General features: G+C 37.8%; 1 protein-coding gene across 2 annotated transcripts in view; it reads right to left on the bottom strand.

Moving 5' to 3' along the window:
* Positions 1-17,180, bottom strand: part of ubr3 (ubiquitin protein ligase E3 component n-recognin 3) — a 40,217-nt gene that overhangs the window by 16,434 nt on the left and 6,603 nt on the right. The window contains exons 9-29 of one of the 2 annotated variants that reach the window (XM_032567498.1): positions 16,266-16,445; positions 15,555-15,688; positions 13,901-13,987; positions 13,745-13,810; positions 13,569-13,658; positions 13,339-13,467; positions 13,200-13,252; positions 12,965-13,098; positions 12,589-12,674; positions 12,365-12,506; positions 11,105-11,201; positions 8,816-8,957; positions 8,466-8,570; positions 8,168-8,338; positions 7,629-7,661; positions 6,316-6,761; positions 5,030-5,118; positions 1,365-1,514; positions 1,067-1,200; positions 551-661; positions 110-310 (exon numbers count right to left, since the gene is read on the bottom strand). In XM_032567498.1, the coding sequence (XP_032423389.1) occupies positions 110-310; positions 551-661; positions 1,067-1,200; positions 1,365-1,514; positions 5,030-5,118; positions 6,316-6,761; positions 7,629-7,661; positions 8,168-8,338; positions 8,466-8,570; positions 8,816-8,957; positions 11,105-11,201; positions 12,365-12,506; positions 12,589-12,674; positions 12,965-13,098; positions 13,200-13,252; positions 13,339-13,467; positions 13,569-13,658; positions 13,745-13,810; positions 13,901-13,987; positions 15,555-15,688; positions 16,266-16,445 (2,780 nt within the window). The remainder of the gene's footprint in view (positions 1-109; positions 311-550; positions 662-1,066; positions 1,201-1,364; positions 1,515-5,029; positions 5,119-6,315; positions 6,762-7,628; positions 7,662-8,167; positions 8,339-8,465; positions 8,571-8,815; positions 8,958-11,104; positions 11,202-12,364; positions 12,507-12,588; positions 12,675-12,964; positions 13,099-13,199; positions 13,253-13,338; positions 13,468-13,568; positions 13,659-13,744; positions 13,811-13,900; positions 13,988-15,554; positions 15,689-16,265; positions 16,446-17,180) is intronic. The other variant, XM_032567499.1, reaches the window with a different exon arrangement.

Raw genomic sequence — 17,180 nt, 5'->3', positions numbered from 1 at the left:
TAGTTTAACTCAGACCAATGCCAATATGTTAAAAAATGGCATCAACATCTGCTTATACTGATTGTAAAGTCGATATATATTGCATCCATAAACTTAATTTAAAACTCACCGGAAAAAGGCCGAGTTTTTCCTGTAGGTCCTCCACCTCCTTCACAAGAACACATGTCGCTTTGTTCGTGGGTGTGTGCCATCCACTCGAATCTGTGCCACGCCCGGGGCGGCACGGGAGGACACTATTGGCAAACTGCCGGCACAGTGGGCAGGTAAATTCGCCCTTGTCAACAGAGAAACCCTGGAGGACCTGGTCATTCTGAAGAAAAATATCACAAGATTTAAAAAAGATTCCGCGGCTATAGCTCTAAACATAAAACTAAAAATTAACAGAAAAGTTAATTCTTTCAAATTAAAAGGAAAAAAGATAAGAGATTATGATATAAAACAAAAAATAAATGTTTTTGTGTTTGGTAAATGAGCTATTAATCTCCATCCTAAACAGCCATCCAGCTTCTGTTAGCAGAGAATTAATTTCATAAGGTCAAGTCTTTCTTACCCTCAGAGACTCCATGTAGGACTTATGGCAATCTATATGCAAAGTGTGTCCGCAAGTCTGGACATAGACTCCTCCATCCCAGCCTATTGACACAGACTGCAAACAAGAACTCTGCAGAATTCACAAAAGAGAAACCACATCAGTCAGAGATAATTCATAGGCAGCTCAGAGGCAATCTGAACTCCTCTGTATAAAGGGAACAATCTCAGACAAATGTTTGTTTATTTATCCATTTTACATACCAGTAGATTTGCTTTGTTCAAACATTTAAAATGTCATATATTTTAATTGAGAGATGTGCATGGATAGTTTCTGACAAATCAATTTGTGGAAAAGAATCAGAAATGAGTTAATGCATTTTGCTATATCGTAAATTGAGAAATCAGTCTGTCTAAAGTCATTTAGAAAAAAGCTCGACATGAATTTTGCCAGACAGAGTGCAACATATAAAAGCTCTTTTGGACGTTAGATTTTTACCTAATTTTAACAAAATATATGTTTCTGTGAGTCACATACATCTTTGAAGAACTGTTGCATCAGCGTGAGCCTGACATCATGAGCCACACCGCATGTGTCTGCAAGATATATGTGCTCCTCGTCGCTCGTTGGTAGCTGCTTAGGTTGTTTGTTTTTGCGTCTGTGCCCAAGAACTGGAGGAGAGAAATTTAAAAAAAATTAGGTAGAATGCAGCGATGCCAGTCAGAAATATAAATATCCTTCCCTTAAATGTTGATTTAACTGTTGCTTCAACATTTTACAATAAAAGGCACCATAGGAGGAGTCTAGAAAGGGACAATCTGGCCGAATTTAACACCTGAGGACGCCTGCAGTAGAACCACTAATCCAGTTGGCCGGTCCTCAGTGGACGGCCCGCTCTGTCCACAGATCACACAGTCGTACAGAACCTCAGACTCCATCACTTCTGATGACCCCAAATCCATCGCTGCCTCAGTTTCAGGAGATTCTGCCCAAAAACAAGATTGAGAAAAGAAAAATGAGAATGAGAATAACTTATTTGTACAAAGCTTTCCACACAAAATATTCAAATAACAGCAGCTGAGGCATACAAAAAAATTGGTAACCGTTAGATTAAGCTGATTACTCTGAAAGAAAACTTCGATTTTGTTCAAAGCGATATTTAAACTTGTCAACAGAGACAAGTTTAAATATTGTCTCAATACTGTCATAAATAATGGATTTGAATCACAGTATATGAATGTGTTGTACAGCAATGAACCGGATTGAACTAAACCAAATTTGGTCATATTATACAGAGAAGACAGTTGTTAGGAAATTGTGCTACATTAGGCATCCTAACTCTGACAAGCGATAAGTTCTGTAAACTTTCCTCTGGAAGATCAGAAACCGTGGTAATGCTGCAGTACTTTTTCTATTAAAACAGACAATTAACTACTATTTTCCCCTTGGATCAATATTAAGTTAAAACAAAACTGTGCAACATTTATTGTTGCTATATCAGGGTGGATAGTATAAGTGTTGTATTGGAGTAAATTTGATATTTTCTCAAATTTCATGCATGTCCATTAATTGTCTAACCCTCCTGAATTATTTACTGGAGGCAAGATAAGTTGCCATCTTATAATCTCTAAACAGGAACCGATTTCAAAACTTCTGAACAATCCCTTTAAGTGGCAAACGACCAACATTCTTGACCTTCATTTAACCCTCAGATGCTACATCTTGTTCTTGTGGTTGCATAATGGTAGAATAAAATAAAGATTTAAAAATTGGCCATCGTATTTTACATAAATATGATGAGTAGATGCAGTTAATGTTTACTGTCATTTAACCAAAGTGAGCAAAGGTACAATGCTGAATCATGCACATCATCAAGAGGTTAATTTTAATTCCAACTGTGTTGCTCATAATGTTTAAACAGTTTTTGAACCTTGCTGTAAACAGATGACAGACATGAAAATCTCTCTCGATTTGCTTGCTGTTGAAATTAATTACACACATTAAATCAGTTTAAAATAGTAAGGACTCTGTTCAAAATGAGCAGTAAACACTGAGCAGAAATGTCACATTGTGTTGGAAATTGATTTATTGCTTTTTGGAGGAACATGTTCTCAGAGGAGGTCACTGTGTTCCTGGGGAAATGAAAACGGTTTCAACTGGATGTCAAGACTGCAGCTTTAGCCTCAGGCCATCCAAACACACCGAGCCACCTATGACTGTACATGCACCCACAAACACACAAGAGCAACTGAAAAATGGGTGCAGCAGCAAGATTACCTAGGGAAACATAAACTGAGAAAGCCTATGAAAGCTAATCTCTAAATGCTAGACCGATCTTAAGTAACACTGGTTTTGCAAACCAATTATGAAGTCAGTGACAGCTGTAACTACAGTGTTGTAGAAAAGTATTTGCCTCCTTACACACTTTTCTTTGGTTTTAACTACTTCAATATTAATAGGAGGTGTTTTTGGATAACACCAAGTTCTCAAAAAATACATTTGGTCTGTAACAAAGTGCTCTTTAAAATGAAACAGCTACTGATTTTACCCTCGACTTTATTCTGTATTGTCATTTCAAGACAAAGTCTCCAATCTCTTTCATATCATGTAGAAGCAAAGTCAAATTAAACATCAATGCCAACTTTAATGGTAAGTAGAGTCATCATATTACTTCTCTTCTAAGTTCAACCATTGTTTCTGTACAAGTGAACCAAATCTTACATTGATCTGGAAATACAACAACTAGAGTACTAAAGTTACAGCACTGCAGTAAAAGTGCAGATAAACATCACAGCACAGTTCTGCAAGAATGGACCTACTGACCACAGCAGCCATTATTCAGCTGCTAACCATGCTGTGTCAGGGTGGTTCCTTAGAGTCCGGTCCACTATTAGGGCTTTGATCTTATGCCCTTACTGCCAACAGGCACAAAATACTCTTTTTGCCACGTCTATTTCTGCTAAATAGACCCCAGAGACCGTATGCACAGACTCAACTCCCTCTCACCTTGCAACGGGGAAAATAAAATCTGAACAATGATGGGTTTATTTTCACCAAAGGCACTTTACTTTGGTGAAACATGTTCTCTGAACAAGAAGTGCTAGTGTCCCACCCACCCAATAAAGCTGTGATAAAATATTATTATAAAATAAAATATTAAAGAATATTGTTGATAGGCCTGTCACGATAACATTTGCTGAGCAATTAATGGTCTCAAAAATTATTGCGATAAACGATAATATTGTTTGAAGACCATTTTTTAAGCTGATGTAATGGTAGTGACATAATAATGCAAGAGATATCCTCCCCAAAATAAACACACTTTACTTTCAAAAGAACATTTAACACTGGAACTGGTAAACAAAATAAACAAAACAACCAAAAACGAAAATAAAATGGACTCTCAGTCGCCATTAACAAAAAATGCATTTGAATAAAACTAAGCACAACATACGTGTTGTGTTTAGGACGCATTTTTCGTCCAGTGTCATCAATAGGAAGAGAAAAAGGCAGGAAGAAACGATAAAGCCAATAAATTAAATGAGGTCGATAACTTTAATTTATTATGCGATTAATTGATTTATTGTTTATCGCGACAGGCCTAATTGTTGATAATGCATGTTAGTTAACTGATTCATTCTTACTTACAAATTAGTTTCATACAAATTCCAATAGAAATTGATAATGAAATGTTTGTCCTTATCAGGTATCCATCTATAAAAAAAGGCTGATGGTCTTAATGATGACTTGCAGCATAATGGAGGCTAAAACTTCTGGAGAAAACCTGTCACATTTTATTCAGTTTTAATAACTATTTGAATTGACAACCTGGTGGCGAGCCGGAAAAGAGCAAAAAATTAATAAAGAAAATCTTAATCTTGTTAATCGGACATATGAGGGCATCAGTCCAGATGAGCCAAAACAACAAGAAGATAAACTGTCCATATACTAGATGGCCAAAATGGAGGAATATTTTGGCCGCCTAGCTTTAAGTGCAATTAAAGATATATATATAGTTGTTTTTTTTTTGTTGTCGTTTGTTTTTGACAAAACCCTTTGACTGAACAGGAACCGACTCATCAAACTCATCAAAATGTTAGGTGTTCATCCTAGTTGCTCCTGATTCCTGTTTATATTTGAATTTTGGTGATTTTGCATTCTTTGTTAGCAAATATTTCAGCACCTCGTACAGTCTACTCAACACCTGCTGCAATATTGCTACCTAAGACAAAGCTACAGCAGCGCATTTATTTATTTTTAGGTCTTTGGACAATAATCATTTTGACTCCAGGAAGAGATACAGGAATCCAGACAGAGAGAGACTCAACAAAAGAAACTTTATTTTCTGTATCTTTAACACAAGAATGTGTTCATTCAATTTGTGCAAGATTATTCCAATAATGTCTTGATAATGAGGATGTATATTTAACATTGTTAAATATCCTCGTAGGACAGTGATTTTGAGGCGATAACTCTAGAAGCAGAGATAAACTGACTTACCAACATCCATGGCCGTTTCCATGAAACTCTTCTGCCTTGAAGCAAACTCAGCTAAAAGTTTCTGCTGCCTCTCTCGGGCCCGCTGACGCCTGAAACAGAGAAAATACAGAATTAATTTAAAACCAATTTTACCACTGTATTTGTGTTAATTAGGATGCATTTTAAAGGTAATTTAATTCAGTCACTGAGTGTATGCTTAGTTTTGAATAACACATTGTAGAAAAAAAGGCATATAAAATATATTACATCTAAAACAAACGCATTGATACAGTTTCGTACCAACCATCAATTACTTAACTCCTGAGGGTTTTGTTATATCACAAATGTGAGGGAAATATTACCCCATTCATCAACAACATGAGTGACAATCATTTCTATCTAGTTGGAAATACTGTAGCATACAAAGGATTACCAATTATTTTCAAGCTTTTAACATTAAAGACGGCACTATAATAATAAATAAGGTGGGCTAATCCTCTAAAGCTGAAGGAGGTACGGAGAGTTTGTAAATTAACTCTTCTTATTCTGTCTAACAAGAAGACAGAATCAAATGTTGGCGGACGTGTAGCAGCTCAATTATTCCCTACTGATAACTAAAAGGGTGCAAACAATCAGATTAAATAATGGCGTATGGATTTTCAGCGCCAGTGACCACGTTGCTCTCTGACGGTTGGCTTGGAAACAGATCTAATGTGTTTAAAAGAGAGAAAATCTACCTCTCATTTTCTCTGTGTGATGAAACGAGCGCCAAAGGGAGGTTGTTACAAGATTGTTAAAGCCGTTTCTATCATCATTAACAACAGGACACACAGACTAGAGGCTGATTTCAAGGGGAATAAATTACAACATTCAACATTTTGGTTTTCAGAAGAGCCAGATGAACATATTTTCATGGCCACCATTAAAACAATTAATTGAAACATAAATGATTATGCAGGATAGGCTGTGTTGAGCGCATGAAATCTGCACATTATAGATCATCAAAGCAGGATTGTGTACAGACAACTTCCGTTTAACTGTACCTCTACACGTCTCCATGTCAACCTTCTAGCTGATCATTGTACATGTATGCAAGCCATTTTTCACCTCTTAATATTTTTGTCTGATTCTGAAATGTTTCTTTTTAAACCAGTACATGGTAACAGACTGCAGGATGCAACAATGTCACAATTTTATTGCATCTCAAAGAGATGATGAGCAATATTTAAATCAGAGGAAATTGATGTGAAATATTAACCCATAGATTTGAATTTCTTATTTAGCACAATAAAATGCAGTGACTTCACCTTTCCTCTTTGTCCAAAGCTTTCTTGTCACATGGACTGTTCTTCTTTGGTGGCACTGGAGGACACACCTTTCCACAAATGTCCTGGATGCTACGCTTGATTTGGCAGCTGCGTGCGGCCGCCTTGGTGAGGATCCGCTCGATGGCTGTAATGCCATCTCCGTGAGCGTGATGGCTTGTGTCCGGGTCCTCCAGCCAAGAGGCTGACAGGGAGTTCTGCTTGGATGACATCTTCTGATGCAGCTTGACGAGGAGGGAAAGCATGCTCTCTCGGATCTCAAGGATCTCGGTCACCAGCTGGGGGGGCGTGCCTGGTGAAACCCAACGGGTCGAGGAGCTCTTGGGCCTGACGACCTGAGCTGCTTCCGTGTTGCTTCTGTTGATTATTTCCTGGAACTTTCTCCTGCGCTCCGCCACCAGGCTGAACACCTGCGCTTCTCGTAAGTTCTGAAGAAACCAATGAAAATCGAGGTTGCTTTTTTATGAAGTTACACATTTCAAAACATTCTCTTATGAAATATTTTGGTCTTGGGGTGATCATCAGGCATTGGGGGTGTAGCAAAACCTCACGGGAAGACAATCGCTACACCAACCAAGTAAATTCTACCTTTTCCAGTAAAAAATTATTATGCTGTACTTGATATAGTTAAGAGCTTGAAATACATCAAAGATCTTCACAACAAAGCAAGAGAAAGCATAAAATTTTACATGCACTGTAGAACTATTTTGGTACAGACAAGCTTTCCTAACACAGCCTTATTATTGCTCACTTGGATTTTGATGGATTAGCTTGGAGTCTTATTACCATAACCTGACAGAACCAATGCAACCCAAAACAAATGACCATTATAAAATTTCAGCTGACACTACACCTCGTCTGAAGGCGTTCATGACAACAATATTAGCAGAAAAAATTCAAATCGCCCTGATGTAAAACACACAAGCCCTGTGAAAGATTGGCATGACCTAGGCTGACAGAAAAGGACCCGAGCTGCTCTCTTAAATAAACATACATCATAAAGCCCAGTCAAGCTACCATCAATCATACTGACATGCGGTTAAAAATCGTTTACACCAAAACCTGAATTGCACACGTAATTAGTTTTAGCAGTCAACAGGGAGGGAAACTGCTGGAGCACAGCATTATATTCACGCCTCAACACACCGAGGCAGGGCTCCTTTGGAAAACACAAACCACCAAACACATGCAAAGAAACGCTTCCATACCAGAGATAAGATAGACAAATGCAGCAGCTGGTGCTAGTGCCATTAAAGTAATTAGACTGTTTTATGGTAATGGGTGCAGACAGCTACCTCTCTCCAATTTCCTGAGAGACGCCTGGAGTTCTGCAAGAGCACAGCAAAATAAGTTTAAAGAGGAAGCTACCTCAAGAGCTATAGTAGTCTGGAAATACAGATATGAGTATAACTAGAGTACAGCTTAAGGAAGGCTTCTTTATTCATGAATAGTATTTTCTTTCCCCTGGTTAGATCACAAAGAAATGTTTAGTTGCCGTGGTTCTTCTCATGTCCAGTGCCCAGCTTAATGCTGGCCCCTTAACGGAACGAAACACTAGACGAGTTTTAAAACATGCCTGGGTTACATAGTCTACATGTTAAAGGTCACGGCTTCATTGTAAAGATGGATACGCTGCAAAGTCGAGCAGAGGGAATTGGTGCTGGTTTTACTGGTATTTCAGATATGTTGTTTTCTAAATTTATATAGAATAGAGATGTAGAGTTTAATGGTTTTTAAATTGCCATTAACTGTATTGTAAAATCATACAGCTACATGTTTATAACACTGTCAATGTATGGCAGTAAATCTGATCTAAGTGTCCAGCATCACTTGCCTGGCCATAAGAAGATGCTTCAGCGCTCGTGCTGGGAGGGGTCTCCCTCTTCACTTCAGGCGCTGTCTCAGGAACCCGGACCCTTACAAAGTTGATGACATGGTGCAGATTGGAAAGCAGATTGGTGCCGGGGAACCAGCTATCATGGCAGTGCTCCTCAATGCAAGGCTCCTGTAATGGAAAGGTAAAGGAAGACAAAGTATGAAGAATTTGTGGACAAAACAGTAATCACAGGAATGAGAAATAAGATAATTAAAGGATAATGTTTTGATGCTGTACAGATTGTACTTGTACTCACCTCATCCTCTTTGTTGTCTTGAACCTGATTGTCCAAGCCAAGCTCAATCAGGTAGAGGACCATGCACAGTACATGTTCAGACATGTTCGGGTGGTCCATCCATATCTACAACATAAAATGATATAGTTACAGAGATACAACAATAAAACAATATTCAGGTTAAAAAGTTTTTCTACTGGAAAACTATGGAAAGTATTTGTTACATAGCCTGACTATCAATACATACACTTAAACAACCATCCTTTTGTGGAGCAGTTTTATAGGTCCTGTACTTCAGTCTTTTCTTATAACAAATCAGTACCAATCAATTGAAAAATCAAAGTGTAAACCGAGATGAAAAACAGGCTCACCTTGTAGAGTAGAGTGAATATCACAATGTGCAGGGTCTTGCAATGTAACAGTCGGATTAAACCTTTGTAACAAGGATGCAGAGGAGTCCTCTCTTTGTAAGGTGGCCATGGGTTTCCAGTATGGATTCCATACTGTTTCAAACTAGATAATGGCATCACAAATGAGGAGAAGGAGAAAGAGAAAATTTGAAAAAAACAAGACAAAAAAACCAAACAACTTCAAACAAAACCTTCATAGCTACTAATTGATTTACAAAATGGTTTCAGTCTATGCAAGAGCACTCTTTTAGTGATGACTGCATCATTTTCACAAGAAGTGGGTCAGTGTGACGTGTAATCCATCACAGTCAGAGTAAATGAGTAATGGGAGGCTGCTATCACACTGAAGGTGGAAATAACAGTTTCAGATGTCGCGAGGAGAAATACATCACACTATTGTTTGCACTAAAACACAGAATAAACAACAGAAAAGATACATTTTTATTTCAAATGAGTACAATCATCATTTAAAATACAAAATAAAAGATCAGACAGCAGGTCAACCTTAAAAAAAATCAGATCAATTTATATTTATATACCTATCAATTTTCTTGAAAGTTTTAGCTCAACTATATTATAAGCGCATTAAAAACTATTAAAGACCAACATTTGTGGAATGCTGTGCTTCAATTAGAACGCCATCCAGCCAAGCATACACTGCTATTAGGCCATTCTTTCATTCTGTGACCTACATGTGTTTCATCAAGATACATCAAAGCCCTTTTTGCACTGCAGGGTCCGGTTTGGCCCAGCCCGGCTCCAATGGACCAGGCCCTATTGGCGCTGTGACCCTGGTCGTTTTGTAATGAGCTGGATACGTCACGTAAATCGAATTCTTGCTAAAGGGAGATTTGAGGGTTAAATATTGTTATAAATACACTCAGATGGTGGTGAAGAGGTGGTAGAACTCTGAAAAATAGTTGTTTTACACTCTGACATAATTTACAGGCCTGTACAGTAAGGTCACGGATTATTATAGCCATCAAAATCTGTGACCAGTGTCAATTTGGCTATTTGAGGGCTAAATATTGTTATAAGTGTGATATGACTGTAATGAAGAGGTGGCAGAAACATTAAAAATCGTGTTAAAAACTACCACAGCACTTAGAATCATTTCTTAATCGTTTAACGATTTATTAAACGGCCACAGTTGGTTTACATATTTTAATGACCGCACATAGGCATTCAGTGCGACAGAGTCAAATACAAAGTAATGCATTATATTTTCTCCGTCGATGCGATGATAATAAAGGAGCCGTGAAGTTTACAATCCCAGCCGTATCAGTATTTACGCAGTTTACGTAAATACTCTTCTTCTCGTTGATCTTCAAGACGTACCTGAGCTCTATTGCCCTCTGCGGTCACAGAAAATGACGGGTCACAGGTTGGAAGTGCTAATGCAAAAACAATCAGCCCTGCTTTTAAGCCGGACCGGCCCGGGTCAGCCTGGGTCTTTCTGTGCAGTGCAAAAGGGGCTTATGGATTAAGAGCACAAAAGTTGACCAAAACTGCAATCTGAAGGTCGTTTTAATAAAATGCTAGAGCAGGGGTCTCAAACTCCAGTCCTCTAGGGCCGCAGACCTACAGTTTTTAGATGTGCCACAGGTACAAAACACTGGAATGAAATGGCTTAATTACCTCCTTCTTGTGCAGATCAGTTCTCTGAGCCTTGCTAATGACCTAATTATTCTATTCAGGTGTGGTGCAGCAGAGGCACATCTAAAAGTTGCAGGACTGTGGCCCTCGAGGACTGGAGTTTGAGACCCCTGTGCTAGAGAATGTGCCAAAGTGACCAGAGTTCTTCTTGCTGTATGAAGAGGCACTGATATCAACACCTGATTTATTTGCATAAAATTGGTATAAAGGAAGGAAATTGCCCCGAACACTTTCAAAAGCTTATTCCTCTTTTCTTAAAATCTTATTAGCCACCTTGCAACCTTTTCACACATTCTGAAAACCTTGGAGAAAATTATCCTTTAGGTAATTCTTCCACTTCCAAACAATGTCACCCTGCATCTAAGCCGCAGTCAACAAGATGAATTTTCACAATTCAATTGCATTTCAGAGAGAAAAAAGGATTGTTGAGGTTGGTCATTTAATTGGAACCCATTCCGGAAGGTGCAGCGGTCACCAATCCTGAACTTCTCATCATGCTCTTTCGTGATACAGGTGACAGAGGTGAATCTAATCCCAGTCTAATGTGGACAATAAATGAATTATTAGGGATAAATAGTGGAAACGTTGACTTACAATGCCGAGTATCTGTCCATTGCTGACTGAACATCACGGCGATAGACTGTTCTGAGGACGACCATAATGGTGTCAAACTCCTTCTCCCACACCTCAGCTATTTAGAGGGAACAAAAGAAGACAGAGAGGGAAAAGCTTTGCTACAAAGTGACATTGAATCCTTTGCTCCCAGTTTTCATCTGTCCTTTAAAAATGGTGAAAATCTGCCCCCAAGTGGTGATTCTTGTCACACAAAACCCTAAAGTTTCAGACTAAAGATTGTTCTCCAATCATATTTATCATTACTGTAGAACTGCAAGTAAATGAATAAATTATTTAGTCTAAAATAAATGTCAAACATAATGCATAGGGTAAAAGTATTTTTTTTATCTCTAATATACATTTCAATTTTTATATTGTGTTTTGTTTATAAAATGTAATGACTGACTCATTAATCGAACTATTTGCAGTATTCTTTTTCTGTTAGGTGGAAGTCCTTGCTTCCTAAATCTCTCCATTTGTTTAACAGCCTCTTCTAATGATAACCTGTTTAGACAACAGAAGAGTACCTTCGTATTGATTCCAAAAACAAAACAACAATCCATCACTGTAAAGCATACAAAATCTTATTCTGCCATAGAGATTTTTAGAATATAAAATCCATGGACTGGGTGCCATTATAGATGTCTAGGGAGTTATTTTAGAAGGCTTTGAGCGTCTATAAAACTTCTGACAAGAGTTTTTGCAAAGAAAACTGAATTTATAAAACTTCGAAATGCAGAAAATTGCACGTATGCTATATTTTTTAATAACTTGCCTATTTTCTCTTGTTGCCAAGGCTTTGTTTTTGCATTTTGAGTTTTAAACCAGGTCACAATTCAGCAGCACTGAAAGGTAAATATCTGTAACTTTTCCAAGTCTTAATATTTTCATCAGAGGTGCTTCTTATGTCTACATCTAATTTCACTCAGACCTCTTCAACTCTTTGTAAGAAAAGCAAAAAGAAACCAAAGCCAGGTCTCTACCATTTTGATAGAGACCTAATGCTATTACGTCATTGATGAGAACTCAATATCTAAAATAATAATAATAATGATAACAATAATAACAGCAACAACAGTTCAACATTTCCCTTAAATTATTTTTTACTGGCTAAAATTTTTCTGATTTGTGCAACATTATTATTTATTATTCCAAAAACTTTTGTGCCATATATACACACACACAGCACCTCACCTCCTGTTTCTCCTTTGCACATTTTCATCAACTCAACCCTCTTACCTTTAGGTGTGTACATGCCCTGCTGCATGGAGCCTCCGGGCTCAAACACAGGCGCTTTGAAATCAGCCACAGCAGAGAGCACGTCCTCAAAACTGCAGCTACCCGGAACAATGCCGCTCTTTGGGTTGGGATTTTCTGGAATCTAGAAGAAAAGTCTTAAGGGAAAAAAATACTTATGGATAATATGATGGTCTATAGCGTATTTGTGAAGTACTGAAGGATACAAGATCTAACAGTGCACTGTGGGTTCGGTCGTTCATGCACAACTGGGAGACCATCTCGGACCGAAGAATCTCATCATCCGTCATTCCTGTTAGAAAACATCAGCAGGAGAAAAAGCATGACAAAAAAATAGAAATTTTACAAGATCATATCATTCATGACAGTCATTAAAAATAAGGTCATACAAACGTTTTTAGTTTGTGCAATAAAATAAATATAAAGTGTAAAAATAAAAGTGTGAGATGCTGCCCCTTAATTCCTTAAAAATACCTAATTAAAGTATATATTTAGATTCAAAATCTAATTTAAGCACATTGTAACTCATTGTTACTCTCATGCTACCAGTAGAAAGGAGTAATCTTGTTTTCTACTGCTTACCCAGATGAATGCGAAGGCTCGTCAGTATGACCAGAAAAGTCAACGCTCCTTCAAGCATCGGCCTCTCCTGCTCAGAATCTAACACGGCATTCTGGTGCTGAGAAGCCATCGTCAGGAGGTCGACCACTTTAAATCTGTACCAGAGAAGATGAGGTGATTCCACATTTCAGAAAGCTTAAAAACTAATGAAAATACTGTTGGCACAATAGAAATAAGAAAAAAAAAAACAATTCACCTCTCAAAAACACTTGAAATGAAGTAGTCAGGATCCAGCCTTGATGCACAAACCTATTAAATAAACACACAAAAAATAATTTAATACAAAAAATAGAAGGAAAAACAATATATAGTTACTGTGAGGCTTCGCTTCCAACCTGAAGGAGATAGATGTCTGGGTCTATCATGGAGTTGCAGAAGTGTGATTGCACATAAGTCATAGCTTGTCCTTTAATCTGCAGACCATTCCTGACCCACATATTGCTGTGGATCTCTGACAGGCACGCCTTGAATAAACAAAAAATTTTTTGAGCAACACACTAGTACTTTCAAACTTTGGATGTAGAAGGGGAAAAAGAAGTGTATCTGAGGTTTTCCATTATCATACCTGAATTTGGAGTGGATGCACCATAATCTTCATCAGCATTTCCTGATCAGGCAGGAGGCTATCCAAATCCAACCCTTGACATTTCACAGCCTGTGGATTTGCAACCGAATAGTTAGCGCCAAAGCACAGAACTAAATCACAGACTCGCTGTTAGATGGGAAAAAGCTCCGACATACCCTGCTGAGGAACATGGCGTAGTAGCGGTGGAGCGGCAGGTGAAACGTCACTTGATTTGGAGCAGGCTGGGAAAGACATGCAGTGAAGAATGAAGAAAAAAAAAAACTTAGAAGGAAACTTGTCTGCAAAAGCAAAAATGTGACAGTGAAACTCACCTCATCAATGAAGCCAATGGCATCAAACCAGATCTGCAGTGTTTCCAAACAATAGCGAACAACGGTTTTTGTATATTCCTGGGTCTCCTGTTAATCAAATATAACAAATTAAAATCCATTCTGAAACATGCATTATGGATTTAACACCTTAGTCATGCTTCCACCACAATTTTCAATCGATTATACTGAGATTGATTAGATAGACCAACACAATATAGCATCTAATCATGAAGCTGAAGGAAATAATATATTTTAAAAATATCTTCCACAAAAAAAGTGCAGAATGCATCCATATTCAGTCAACTTTACTCTAAAAGCCATGTAATAAAATCTAATCCAAGCACTGCCTTCAGAAGTCACAGTATCAGCCAAGAGTCAAAAGTTTTGTTAGAGAATATATTGAACAGACAGCTTCGTGAAGACCAAGGAATACAGCAGACAGGTCAGGGATAACGTTGTGGAGATGTTTGAAGCTGGATTAGGCTACCAAACAATCTCTCAAGCTTTGAAGTTTCACATAGCTCTATTTGATCCATCATCTGGAAATGAAGAGAGGATGGCATAACTGCAAACCTACCAAGAAATGGGCACTCACTTAAGCTAGCAAGCCTGGGAAATAGAAAGTTAACCATGGAAGTTAGTCAAGAGGCCCCTGGCACCTCTGGAGAAGCTGCACAGATCAACAGCTCAGGTGGCAGCTGTGAGTCTGTTTGTTTTGTCCATTTTAGTACATGAGACTGAAACTGAATTTCCTTTGTCCCAAAATATGCCAGATACGAATCTTGGCAGAAAAACAAACAATGCAGAAGACCAAGCACAGAAAACTTCCACCATGACACATGGTGCTGGCAGAATCATGCTGTGGAGATGCTTCTCTATGGCAGGAAAGTCGGTCAGAGGTGAGGGGAAGATAGATCAATCTAAATACCACAATCCTGGAAGAAAGGCTGATGGAGGCAACAAAAACTGATAAGGCTCAAGCGAAAGACGTGCTCTACAGTATTAATGTATTAACTTAGGGAACTGAAAGAAAATGTTCAAGATTATGTACCTTTTACTTCTACAGCACAATCATGTGCTGCTTTTTGTTGATTTATCACATGCAGGCCTTTCTCTTTCTTGATTCTATGATGAATTATTTTTTTTAGTGTTTTCTTTAAATGATGAATGTTAGGTGAGTTTTGCTTTTACTTGTACAATCCCTGGTTGTATTCCAACTTGTTCATCTACACACAGATGTTTCCTTTTTGGCTGATTGCCCTTTTCACCTCCTGACTGGTCAGGCTGGTTTTTCTTCCTGGCTTGCATACTTGTATGCTTGATAGTTCTTCCTCTGCAAGTATGCTGACTACAAATTTTACCAAGGAGCATCCAGACTGCCCAAATTAAACGAGGAAAATAGATACATTGAGCACTTGTTCTCTGTTTCTTTGGCTATTCTACTAAATTAACCACCCATAAATTTGCTTTAAATCTGGCATTCTGGACGTTCACCATCATTCTTTTAGTACAGAAAAATGTTCTAATAAAATTTATAATTTTGGAAGAGTCTCTAAGAAATGTAGGCGTAGAATGTCCAAAGCGCCAACAGGCCTTCAAAAGTGAAAGCATGAAGCAAAGCAAAAAAGCTGCAATGTAAGCTTTGTGAACTTACTTTGACTTTGCAGTGTGTCAAGAGACCCCACATTGGCTGTGCACAAGCCTCGAGTTCTGCTGCAAATGCTGCATAGTATGTCTGAGACTCAAATTCCACGTGCTCGTTCAGTTCCCGCTTATTCAGGTTCATACCTTAGAAAGAAACGTCAAAATTTAAATCAATGCTCCAAAAAAATGTAGCATAGTCTTGTTCTGCATTTTTATTTTTCACTGATCTTGGTCATTAGAACATATTTGCAAGTATTTGTTCAGCAGAAATATCTATGCTGCAAATCTTTACTAAAAAATGTTATAGCGAGAGCAGAGCATGGGTAAAACCCAATAGTGACACTGTGTTCAATCTGTCAGCAAGAGGATACTTAGGTCCACTGTGCAAAGGTGAATGTTATTTTTAGGGTCCTACCAGACTACATATAGCAAAGTGGGGAGCACAGACTGAAATTCCTCTTACAAATTACTTTTCTGAAATTCATTCATTTTATTAGACACCAGAATGACTAAAGTAAATGAAAATCTGACTATAACCAGCAAATCCCACAGCGTTCGTTAAATTCAAGTGTTGGGTTAGGTATAGATCCTAAGTAAAAGGAAAAGACGTGTGGTGTGAAGTGAAACAAGTTTAAGATAATGACATAGACAGCTGATCGATTACATTCAGGTCATAGAAATGAGAGATGCCATTAAAACTCAATAAATAAATAAAACGTACCTTGAAAAAACGAAACAAAGCTCATCCAGAGCATCAACAAGGAATGGTCTTCCAGGAACTTTTTGGCTACACTTTGGTGTGAGAGGATGTTGATAAAGTCACTAACTAGGGGCCAGTAAGTGTTGTTCTTTAATAATGCTTCACTGCAGTTTACCACAACATGGCGATTGTTCTCTTCATCTAAAAGAAAAAAAACCAAAACATTTTAATTAGATGGTTTCTTTCAGTAGAATGTAAATGAAGGAGCTTTGTTAGCTGTTGTAATAGCTCCAGTTGTTAGTCCTTTGTGCCTCTCTCAATTTTTTCTCCATTAAGATCACAAATTTCTAAAGCATTTTGTGCACTAATTTGGATGTCAAATCTGTTGTGATGCATGTAGAAAATGAGAAATACAGCTGCCTACAACAGAAATTCTCCAAAATTCAAGTAATTCCTGTTATAAAACACTAGATCCTGAGAATACAAGAAAGGAACAAGCTAGAAAAGCTTAATGGCCAATAAACTAGAGCTTCACAATATGTTGTAGATATAATCTTTATTATAGTGTCACTGTGTCCAATATTCACATCACAAAGGACTATTTGGAGTGGAATAAATGTTGGATAATATAGCAGAGTAAACATTGGACCCCCCCCGTATTTGTGGGGTGTAGAGACCGCAACTAAAATCTGCAAATACTTGGGACCCCTTTAAAAACATTTATTTATTAACAGTTCGAACACCACAAATAATTGTTGGATTTTGTTTGTTTTAAATAAAATCATTTACATCATGTGACATACGTCAGTCTTCGATTTTAGTGTAAATCTTGTGACGCGAGTATTTCTATTAAGACACTTCAGCCTCTTCTTTGTTTTTGCTGCATTTTAAAAGTTCAAACTGTTTTTATTTATCTAATAACACAACAATACTCCA

Source organism: Xiphophorus hellerii, chromosome 7, assembly GCF_003331165.1.
Source record: "Xiphophorus hellerii strain 12219 chromosome 7, Xiphophorus_hellerii-4.1, whole genome shotgun sequence".
Classification (NCBI taxonomy): domain Eukaryota; kingdom Metazoa; phylum Chordata; class Actinopteri; order Cyprinodontiformes; family Poeciliidae; genus Xiphophorus; species Xiphophorus hellerii.
Note: the sequence above shows the minus strand (reverse complement) of the source record. Positions and strands in the feature narration are given on the sequence as shown.